The sequence below is a fragment of the Triticum dicoccoides genome, chromosome 5B, assembly GCF_002162155.2.
Source record: "Triticum dicoccoides isolate Atlit2015 ecotype Zavitan chromosome 5B, WEW_v2.0, whole genome shotgun sequence".
NCBI lineage: Eukaryota > Viridiplantae > Streptophyta > Magnoliopsida > Poales > Poaceae > Triticum > Triticum dicoccoides.
Genome location: NC_041389.1, coordinates 304,847,519 through 304,859,136, shown reverse-complemented (window position 1 = coordinate 304,859,136; position 11,618 = coordinate 304,847,519). Strand labels below are relative to the sequence as shown.

General features: G+C 42.4%; 1 protein-coding gene and 1 long non-coding RNA gene across 4 annotated transcripts in view; both read left to right on the top strand.

Moving 5' to 3' along the window:
• LOC119308589 (preprotein translocase subunit SECY, chloroplastic-like) overlaps positions 1–2,742 on the top strand; it is a 15,664-nt gene extending 12,922 nt beyond the window's left edge. The window contains exons 6-8 of the mRNA XM_037584718.1: positions 629–752; positions 868–1,031; positions 2,261–2,742. Coding sequence (XP_037440615.1) covers positions 629–752; positions 868–1,031; positions 2,261–2,491 — 519 coding nt within the window. The 3' untranslated portion in view covers positions 2,492–2,742. The remainder of the gene's footprint in view (positions 1–628; positions 753–867; positions 1,032–2,260) is intronic.
• Positions 2,743–3,649: 907 nt separating this feature from the next.
• Positions 3,650–9,651, top strand: LOC119308588. 3 transcript variants are annotated; one of them, XR_005150183.1, is made up of 8 exons: positions 3,650–4,099; positions 4,530–4,817; positions 5,284–5,435; positions 5,707–5,786; positions 6,222–6,310; positions 6,411–6,467; positions 7,823–7,902; positions 9,094–9,651. It is a non-coding gene; the product is annotated as an uncharacterized LOC119308588 (long non-coding RNA). The 3 variants fall into 3 exon arrangements; XR_005150182.1 differs by lacking the exon at positions 6,411–6,467 and adding an exon at positions 4,181–4,222 and having other exon boundaries at positions 3,651–4,099; XR_005150181.1 differs by lacking the exon at positions 6,411–6,467 and having other exon boundaries at positions 3,654–4,099.
• Positions 9,652–11,618: the final 1,967 nt, after the last annotated feature.

Sequence of the window (11,618 nt, the reverse complement as noted above, 5' to 3'; positions counted from 1 at the left end):
GGGGATAGTAAGGCAAGAGGTAAGACCATTTTGGTCTTCTAGGTAAGATCAACGCTTTTTGGGTAAGAAGTCAAAATTATGCAATAAGAGGGGCAAATCCATAAAGGGGAAGTTCCAGTTTCATACACAATCTTTCTCTTAAAGTGTAGGTTAGAATTTCAATATTTTTTAGCTGCTTAGTGTTAATTTTTTCTACAAGAGTTTTATGTTATCTGAGAGAAACAAGTTAAAAATCTCAAATAATTTTCTAGATGTCACACACATAAGAGTAAAAAAGAACACCAGAGGAGGAGGTGCCCCTGGGTTTTAACCAAAGAAGCAGCAAGAAACTTGGTTGCAATATTCACTCCTGTGGGTAGTCGTACTTGGCTGGCTTGGAGCAGCAGACAATCACTAGCGCTCAGTTCTCTAGATCTCACATGCATGAAACATGGCGAGAGGAATTCACTCATTTATTCATTTATATGAATCTTGAACTGCCAAAAATGTATTCTGTTCTTCATTCGCAAATGAATAAGATCAAACTGCTAATACTCACAATTGTGCTAACATTGTTCTGTCTGTCAGCCTCACAGTGTTCCTATTTTTAACTTATTTTGTAACCTACCTTTCAATCCATTACGAGCAGGTCAATAGTTCTGGTGTCATGCCTATCATATTCTCTACATCTTCATTGGCTTTACCTGCTACTTTGGCACGTTTCACTGGCTTAGATTTTCTTAAAAAGGCTGCCATAGCCCTAACTCCAGGAGGTAAACTGAATATTTCTAGTTTATTCAAAGATTGTTATTTATTCTCAGGAGAACCAAGATGCCATAAAGCACCTGTTATTTACAATGATCTCATTCTGTTAACTCTCTGCTGCAGGTTCTTTTTATCTTCCAACTAATGTATTGCTTATAGCCTTTTTCAATTACTATTACACTTTCCTTCAATTGGATCCTGATGATCTTAGTGAGCAATTGAAGCGAACAGGTGCGTCAATACCGCTTGTGCGGCCAGGAAAAAATACAGCTGCCTTTATTAAAACAGTGAGTTCTTTCTCTTCCATCAGAAAGGATGCATTTTTTTGTCTAAATTTTGGAGTATTGCATGACTATGTACTTTATTTGCTCATTATTGTAACGTGGTAGCTTTTCATTAGGCTAACTGCATAACCGATTCTATGCAATGGGTATGTGGGGAAGAGTAGTTATTTGTTAATGAGTATGTCTCTTTGTATGGTTATAAGTGCTAATTGTTCTGGTACTGTATTACACATTTGGCAAGGTAGTATCCCATATAGCTCAGCTGTAAACCTTTTAAAAGGCACTAGTATCTACTCTATTTTTTCCTCCCAAGTGTTCTCAACCTCGGAATTAGATCACTGCTTTCTCTTCCTCCAAGTGGTTGTCTTATGGGAAGTTAAGCGAGATTCCACTTTGAGTTTTTTTCCAAAGAAACATGGTTTCCTTGCGGTGGTTGAGGTTTGGGGGACTTGACTAGCAACAGAAAGAGGAGTACCATCAGCTATGAGTACATGAACAGAAAAATCTAGAGATCTAAGAGAGGACAAGGTGGAAGAATCAGAAGACATGTGAAAGGAATCTCCAGAATCCAGAACCCACAGGGATGTACCTGAGTGTGTAGATGGTGGTCGCTTGGTGCCAGAAGCATCAGTCACAGAATCTGAACCTCCAGCACCCGTGGAAGGAAAACCTAAAGTGGCAAGCATACGCTTAAGTCGCACAATATCCTGCTCAGTTGAATAGACAGCTGCGGGTGTCGGAGTAGAAGCACGAGTCCATGAAGAAGATGTGTGCCCCTTGTTGCGCATGTGCCACTTCTTCGTGAAGCAATCAGACTCGGGATGACCACCCTTGTTGTAGTAGCCGCAATGAGTATGAGAGCTACCCAAACTATCAGGAGTAGTGGGCAGGAGGGACGGAGCACTAGAGCGGGAAAGAGCCAGTGCAGCAGACGGTGTACAGCGAGCACAGAGCGAACCTCAGAGTAAACCAGCACCACGTGGGCGAGTCTCCTCAGCAGACGGTGTACTTCTATTTGATGTTGAAATGTCTAGGTCCCTTATTTCAGATAACTAGTCATGTATGCATGTGAGAAAGCATGTTGCACTTCAGCCATGCATCAATTTTGGACAAATAGACTTAGAAGTACCACATCCAATAAGAAACGCAATCAACAGAACTGAAGCACATCTAAATTTGTCCACGGTACCTCAGCAATATCTCACACTAAAAATAACTTTATCTAATTGCAGGTTCTTAGTCGTATCTCTGTCCTAGGATCTGCCTTTCTCGCTGTACTAGCTGCTGGACCATCTGTGGTTGAACAAGTCTCTCACTTGACAGCATTTCGGGGATTCGCTGGTACATCAGTGCTTATCCTTGTCGGATGTGCAACCGACACGGCTCGGAAAGTTCAGACAGAAATAATTTCTCAGAAATATAAGGACATCGAGTTCTATGATGTCAATAGTTCTGACAAATGATTATCTTCCGAACATGTACTTAAATATAATCTCGTATAAATGATTGTTGTGTCATTTGGTAGTATTTCATTATTCTTTTCCTTTTTTCTCTTCTGTGTATATCAGTTAGATCTCTTCTAGAGGATCAGAGTTCGGAAAGCATCAGTATTGTAAAAGATACTCTATAGCTGTGGAAGCTTGCTCATGGATATTTCTGTTGTCGAGTGATCTGATGTGATCTCTGTACCCTGGAGAAGGGATTTTAAACTTTATCTATATTGCTTCTTAAAATTTTAGAACTAAAGTATTGGCGAGTGTTCAACATGTCCGTCGAGAGACTGAGAAACAGAGATAATATAATGTTCTTCAAGCCAACTCAATTATTTCTCTTTTCATGCATATATATGCTACACTATTGCAACTCCATATTAACTGGCATGCCAGTTTACGCATATGCGCATATTTTGTTCTCGCCCTGTTTATGTGGATAGCTCTCTTTCTATTATTTGATTTTTTTATCTTGATGCTTTTTTTTTCATTATCTTACCCTTTTTTACACAAGCAAATCTTGTCGAGCTCAATACATTTCACTCATCGTCGTATGTGTGGAGTTACCTCACATTCAGTAGGACTCATTTTGTCTGTAACATAGATACTGATGTATGTACAGGTAATATTAGAACCAACTTAAACATGGAGTACTATTTATGAATCAAATTATCAATATCTGAGATGCAATAATCATACAGAAGATAACATCACCATTTGATTTTTGAGACAATATAAGATCACCCTTTATTTACCTAGCAGGTTTAGTACTTATGTCATTTGATGATATGAATGCATCGAGAAATAAGAGATGAAGCTCTCACCGAGCCTCCTCAGCGATCTGAAACATCTGGCCGTCCATCTCGTTCGGTTAATGAGATCTAGGCCGTCGGATCGAGCCTCAGGAGGAGGCAGGCCGTAGGATCGAACTCGTGCGACTGTAGGAATGAATAGTTTCACTCCAAGCTTGCCACCGCCCGTAATTCCAGCGCCCCCCTGAGGGCATTTTTGTCATTTCATTTTTCGGTATAAAACCTTAGCAGCTCCCGTAGAACCCTAGCCGCTCCCCTTTCCAGCCGCTCGCCCCGCTGCCTCGCCCGCCCCGCCCCGGCCCGCTGCCTCGCCCGCCCCGCTCTGCCGTCCCGCTCGCCCTGGCCGTGGCCGATGACCGCGCCCCCGCCGTTCCGCTTGCAGTGGCCGATGCCCCGCGGCCTCGCCCGCCCCGTCCGTCCCGCTCGACGTGGCCGATGCCCCGCCGCCTCGCCCGCCCCACCCCACCCGTCCCGCTCGCTGTGGCCGATGACCACGCCACCATGGACCGCGGCCACTCGATGAGGAGGCCTGGACCTTGGCGGCGGCGCAGCAGCAGGCCTTGGGCGATGAGGAGGAGCACGACGGCGGCGGCGGAGAGCAGCAGCGGCAGGCCAAGGCGGCGCAGCAGCAGGCCTTGGGCGCAGCGGAGGGAGGGCGAGGAGCACGGCGGCGGCGGCAGCGGGGAATGGTGTACGGCGCCGCCAGGGCCGTGCTGATGAGTCCTCCTTCAACCCCCTGCTACCCATGGCGTTGTAGATCAAATCCTCGGTATGGATCCCTCCTTACCGTTTCTTCCTCTGGTTTTCTTCTTCGTCTGATGCGGTTGTGCCTGTGGTTGGTTGTGTGAAGGAAGTTTATGGAGGATTCGGCAGGGTTAATCCCTAGCTGTAGGTTTGTTCCGAAACCTGCGTTTTTACTTGTACACCGGTGACAAATATGCAGACTGCATGTGAATAATTGGTGATGTACCCTCTGTTCATTCTGTGGGGAAGCTGCGGTGACAGGCCGTTCATTGCTTTTGTCTTAGATAATTTTCCCCTGCTTTTACTCCCCGGACGTTGCAGGGTTGGTTTCATATTCATAAATTCCATGCATATCCTGTGTAGAGTAAATTGAGGATCCCTTCTCTCAATGATATTCAGTGCTGTTTCAAGTTGGATTGTGCTGTTCCAAAATCTGAAACCATCAACACTTTCAGTTGTTCAGATGACTAATCAAGATCCTGCATCATCGCCTCTGTCTCCGCCTAGCTGCCGCTGTCCTCCTTCTCATGTCTTCCAGAAAGGGCAGCAGGGAGCATCTCTTTCTCGTGGCGGCGACAACCTTCGAGCCTGTATCTGAATTTTCTATGCATTATCTGGAGCCCTTGGGCGCGCCGCTGTCAGCTCCACCACACTCGAGCACCCAGCCGGAGGTACGCGCGCGGGCGTCGGCGCGGTTTCAGTTGGGTGCATCGCTTTGAGGGGATTGAATGGCTATTGGACAGGTTCGTCCATGTGCAACCACCCATTTATTGTACATCTGACCTCTTTATTTATAGATCCTATGTGGATGTTAACAGAAGGTGATCAGTATATTCGAGTCCGGAAGAAATCTGAACTGGAAGTTGTGAAAATTGACCTGAATTTTGTTGATCCAGATGAATCCTGTAACTTGTATCGAGTTCAAACAGTAAACTGTTTCTCACTGACAAAACATCGGATTATTTGATGGTTCAACACTGATTTGCACTACTTGAGAAATTATTAGGATTTACAAACTAAACTGGACATTATAAACAACTAGCAAAAAAACATGTTGTAGAAAACTGAAATTATAACCATGTACTCCCTCTGTACAGAAATTTAAGAGTGTTTAGATCACTACTTCCCCAAGCAACACAACGAAGGATAGTGAGATAATTTTTGTTTTGTTTTGGTTCTACTTGAGATAATAAAGATATTGTAATGCAGGCCTGACAGCAGCAGCAGGCTATCGTTCTCACGCCCGAGAAACCCTAACAACCAGCCCCATCTTGCCCGCCTCCCTCGCCACGTCAAAATAAGCATGGGCCGCAACCACTCCTCGCCTACGTAAAGCGTGTGCCAGATCTGAGCCAGTGAAGGTACTGGTGCCCCGTGCGATGCATCATTGTTGTAATGGAAAATAGCATAATTTAGACGCCTAATTTGTAGTTGTGCAAGTTGTAGCCTTTTTGAGGTGGAGCAACTTTGTGGTCTGCTAATTTAGAGAGACTGGTTGGCCTTCAATTATTTGTGTCGTTGCTTGTGATCCTACTAGCTCAGTGTGAATTGGTTGTTTAATTGTTTCCTGTTTATACCCCCTACACGCACTAACCTTTTTATCTAGCACTAATGATATTTATTTTATCATAGGTTGGAACTGCTCTGTTAGATCCTTACCTTTCTTTTGTAGCGACACTGAATGGTTTGGCTGGTCCACAGCACGGTCTCAGGTAATCTTGATTTTACATGGTGAATGTTCTCTGTTGCATCATGATCAACTTGTGCTTGCCAAATGGATCTCCTGAAACAAAATCAGTATAATGTGGAACAATTGGTCAAAATATAAAAGTTTGGTTCCTGTCAGTTTAGTTAGTGGCCTATATGAATTCGATTTGGACCACAATATTTTTGTACAGTTATTGATTTTCTAGCGTATAACTTAGTTTTGTTAGCTCCTATCTGGTTCTTTTTTATAATATCATTTTATATGTCGCAAGCTTACTCTGTTCACGAGAATTTCTCCATGTTTATGAAGAAACGATTTGGGTTCAGAGCACCTTCGGTTATAAGAACTTGTTTTCTAATTTTGTTGGTCTGTCACAAAGCATTGATTTTTCATCCGCAAAAAAAAAGCATTGATTTTTGTTTGCTTTACAATTTTTCAGGAGTAATGGAATGTTTATTGGCTTGTGGGGGCATGTTCAAGTATGCGAAATGATGAGCTCCTACTTTTTATTCCAGCTCTATGCCGTAGGTGAGCTGCGACCTTCTTCCCCACGTGTTCGTGATAATCAGATAACCTCCAGAAGGAATTGTGTTTGTGACCTTCTTCCCCACGTGTTCGTGATAATCAGATAACCTCCAGAAGGAATTGTGATTGTGATTAGTGTCTTCAGACATTGGCCATATTCGTCAGTACTCACCATCCCTTCCATTTCTCCTCATTTCTTAAATGTATTGGCCTCTGGTATATGCAATTGAAATTGATGTGCCAAACAACAAGAAAAAGAAGTAACAAGAAATAACTAGATTTTAATTTGATTTTGGACATGAGTTAGGAACAAGTGCAGTTCTGTAATTTTGAGCGAGCGAGAGAGAGGAGTACATTTCTAAGCTACACTTGTGCCTCTGTTCTCAATAGTTTCAAACTGATGTGTTTCTTGCCTTACATGAATTGAACCATGCTAGAAATCAGAGAGTGGACAACTGTAGTTTTAGTTTTTAGTTAAAGTATATTATCTGCTAGCTACTGTATACTATGCAACACCACATTTTGAATTATCCAATAGAATTCATGTTCAGACTGTTTTAGGTAGCAGACTGTAACATATGGGGACCCCTGATGTGTACTAGGAAGTGTTTGTTCATTAGTATGGCAACATGTGTTGTAGTGGCCAGGACCCTCTGGTGAGCTCATCCACTCTTTAGTTTTCCACCCCTTTTAATGTTTAATTTTGTTGGCCTTTTAACGTTTAAGAGCACCAACCGCTCCAATTCGGTCGACGATGGAGGTTTTCTTCATCCTTGCGATATCCAATCCCCAGTCGCCTAGCAGACCCGTGACACATGCCCTCCTCGCCCCCAACCCCCTCTTCTTGACCATTTGTGCCTTTATGTTTTTATATTATGTTAATAAACCATGTGCTAATACTTTCGTGCTGTTATTGTCATTGGAAAAAGAAGTTTAATACACCCGAGCATTGTTTTGTTCTTGATCAGGTGTATGGGTGTGCCTATAACTAAACATAAAAATAGGATAGACACTAAATTCTTTAAAGCAGTAGAAACTGGGAAGTACACAGAGGCTTACTTTCCTGTATTTGGGTGTATATGATTTTTGATATAAAAAGGAAAGGCAGAGTTGTTCTCACTATGCCAAACTCCACCTTTACTTAAAGCCTTCTATTAGTAGGATATAAGTATGTCAGACTCATTGATCACGTGATGTTGCACACATACAAAAGAACTCATGCACCCAAGTTGTCCCATATTATTATTATGTGGATCCAGCTGTATATTTGATAGATAGGTTGGATGCGCAAGTTCTCTAGAATATGTAACTTCTGAATAACAAGAAACTGGTTTCAAATGCTCCTTCTTATTTTCTGTGGCATAGTTATCTGGTACCTCAGAATTCTATGTCATGGAAGGTAATGTCAAAATACGTTTTTTTTGTGATGAGCGCAATTAAGAGTGTCAACACAATATTAAAACTAGATTAAACATTAGCTCTGACCAGATGACCATTTATTTTGTCATATTACAGGGCAGATAAAGAGTGGATACCCAACTGCTCCGATGTAGGCCGCTCCGAATCAATCATCCGATATATGGCGTCACTTGAAGGTAACTAAGAAACCGGCGACCCAGTTTTTGTTGTGCCTGCATTATTTGCTATGCCAGAATACTTCCCATTACCCAGTTCTACTTTGGTATTTCCTTCTGCATCGGCTTATTAGATTTCAAGCTTACATGTTCATCTTGGAAAAGATCTTACATCACAATTTGGTGTCTCCGATTGGTGCTAATCAATAAAAAAATTGTTGTTTCTTGTCATGATGAACATTTTATAGTTGTAGCATAATTAGATGATGATATTTTTAAGGTTAACTGATTTATGAAAATACTTCCATTATTATTCTGCATATCGCCATTTCTTTTACTGTATACACGCTTTCAAAAGTTAGCTAAGTAATTGGTTCACACGTAATGTGCAGTGACATACCTCATCTCTTCATGCAAATATAATCCACGACATTGTCTATTTCTATTGTGTGCTCCATCGAGATGTTAAATGAACTTCGAAATACATATAGCACGTGACGGAGACACATGACCACCGGAAGAGTTCACTAATTTATATGCTTAGGCAGGTTCACTGGATGATATGCATCATGGATCATAGGTACTATTTGGTTTAGTTTAATACAAAAGTTCTCTATACAATCTGTTGATATTAAGGTATAATAACTGAAAACTTCCAGAGGTTAATGGGAAGGCAGAACTGATAAGCATAAGCATAAGCAGCTAGAAATGTTTTGTCTGCTTGTGAACAGATAAAGCCAAAAAAGAATGTGCGCTATGATTATAAAAATATCACGCCATATGAGTATAAGTAAGAATACTAATGAGCTTCCGCTCATGCTTATGAACCGATCCATCTACTTATATAGAATGATGAGATGTGATCATGCACTTGCATTATCCAATTTCTTACTACTAATTAGATAAGTTCAGCTGTAACGGAGTTGGTATCATGCCCTTTTACATTGTGTACATTGTTTGGTATTCAAGATAAAATCATGCTGTTTTTTTTCCTCATTTGAATGTGAATGACATGATGCATGTTCCTGTGCTCGCTGGTCCTCTTTTGTCCTGACCATTATGAATTTATAGCATGTCATATATACATAATTGATTTTTCCCATTAGATATCATATGCTTTGCCTTCTACCAATACTACTATTTATGGTCTCATGCCTCTGTCATGATTCTCCCAATTTTAAAGAGGTACAGAAACATTACTTTCTTTGACAGGGTTTGTCTATATTTATCTTTAAGGCTACAACCTGGAGTCTCATGGGGGTGTGAAGATGATACCTAAGTAATCTAGGGCATTGCTTTGTTAGGGGTTCACTTATGTACAAGAATGGCATGTTCTTTCTTGTGTAATATATTGTGGGTTTTTTTTTCTGCTCAACACCATCTGGACTATGTATCACTGTAACCTGCTTTATGGTTTGGACCTGAGCGTTGGAGCATGGTGCTGGACAGGGAACAAGTCCCTAAGACCGCTCTTTGGAATTCCAATATACATGGAGATAGAAGTGACATTTGAGGGCCAACAAATATGTTGTATCGTGGATGTCCCCCTTTACATCATTGTTTTATGAAATGCACTAACGCTCCCGGAAGGTTGTCCTGAGTATATTTGTATATTTGTTACGACAAGTATGATTTGGTTTGAAGTTATCCAATGTCGTGTGATGAACCTTGATGTTTAGTATGGAATCATTAGTAAGAGTTTAGTAACCTCCTGCTTTTTGAGATGTTACCTTTGTAGCGAAGATGTTTTTTGAATAATTTGAACCTATATTGGGCCGTTGCCTTATGCATAGATGTGCTGCAAACTTTGTTTTAGATTAGGACATTGCTCTCTCATGTTCGCCCTCTTGGTACTGAACTGAATGGAAGTGGTTACCGTTCATGGTCTCATGAATGTACTGAACAATCTTACGATGATGTTGAACTTGACAGTCTAATGAATGTTTCTTCTTCTTCTTTATATTGTTGTCCTATTTCAATATGTATGCTAAACTAGGATTCCTACTAACTCAAGAATTACTTGCTTCACCACATCGTTGGGACCGGCACCCTCGCGCCAAGGCGCGTTGCTGATCTAGTAATATATATGGGGGAAACTTGTGTGTGATCTCACATTAGGTGCGATCAGTGGGATCTTCTTTTAAAAAAATCTACATGTTTAAACATTCTAAAAAAAAACACATCAATGGTTGATGTTCAACCTTAGAAATATGCCATTTTGACAGCTCAGAGCTGGGAAGTAATGCTTATATAAGCAGCTCTTCACCGGAGAAATCGCTCGGTTGTATGAGATGGAGTTAAAGAAATCAGTTTGCCACCGTTTGTCGAGGAACTCTCTAGCCCCCTAGCATTGAGCTTAGGATGAATAGTTGTGACGCCTCCGATTTGACCATACACTAATCATACATGCAAACGTATATGATTAAGATTAGGGACTCACGGAAAGATATCACAACACAATTCTAAAAACAAATAAGCCATACAAGCAACATATTACAAGTCAGGGGCCTCGAGGGCTCGAATACAAGTGCTCGATCATAAACGAGTCAGTGGAAACAACAATATCTGAGTATAGACATAAGTTAAACAAGGTGCCATAAGATGGCTAGCACAAATTGGAATACAGATCGAAAGAGGCGTAGGCCTCCTGCCTGGGATCCTCCTAAACTACTCCTGGTCGTCGGCGGCCTGCACGTAGTAGTAGGCACCCTCGGTGTAGTAGGAGTCGTCGTCAATGGTGGCGTCTGGCTCCTGGGCTCCAGCATCTGGTTGCTACATCCGAGAAGAAAAGGAAAGGGGGGAAAGGGAGCAAAGCAACCGTGAATACTCATCCAAAGTACTCGCAAGTAAGGATCTACACTACATATGCATTGGTATCAATAAAATGGATAGTATCTGTGGACTGAACTGCAGAATGACAGAATAAGAGGGGGGTAGCTAGTCCTATCAAAGACTACGCTTCTGGCAGCCTCCATCTTGAAGCATGTAGAAGAGAGTATCTGTTAAGTTTACCAAGCATCATCGTATAGCATAATCCTACCCGGTGATCCTTCCATCGTCGCCCTATGGGAAAGCGATCACCGGGTTATCTCTGGAACTTGTCTGGGTGTGTTTTATTATCTGGTTCTAGTTGTCATAAGGTCGAAGTACAACTCCGGGTCGTCCTTTTATCGAGGGACACGGCTATTCGAATAGATAAACTTCCCTACAGGGCTGCACCACATTACCCAACACGCTCGATCCCTCTGGCCGGGCACACTTTCCTGGGTCATACTCGGCCTCAGAAAATCAACACGTTGCAGCCCAAATAGGCTCAACATAGAGGTCAGCAGGCCAGTCTAAATCCTAAGCGCACAGGGGTCTGGGCCCATCGCCCATTGCACTCCTGCACTTTGCGAGGGCGGGCGGTGAGCAGACCTAGCAACCTCCATTATAAAGGAAGTTGCATTACGCGGTCCAACTCGTCGCGCGCCGCTCAGTCGCTGACGTCAAGAAGGCTTTGGCTGATACCACGACGTCGAGTACCCATAACTGTCCTGCGTGGTTGGTTAGTGCATATAGGCTCGTAGCCAGACTCAGATCAAATACCAAGATCTCATTAAGCGTGTTATTTTTGAAGTAACCGCGGACGCCGGCCAGGGACCAGGCCCACCTGTCTCCTAGGTGGTCACAACCTGCCCTGTCGCTCCGCCATAAAGTAACACTCAGGGGCCGTCGGGAACCCAGGCCCACCACTA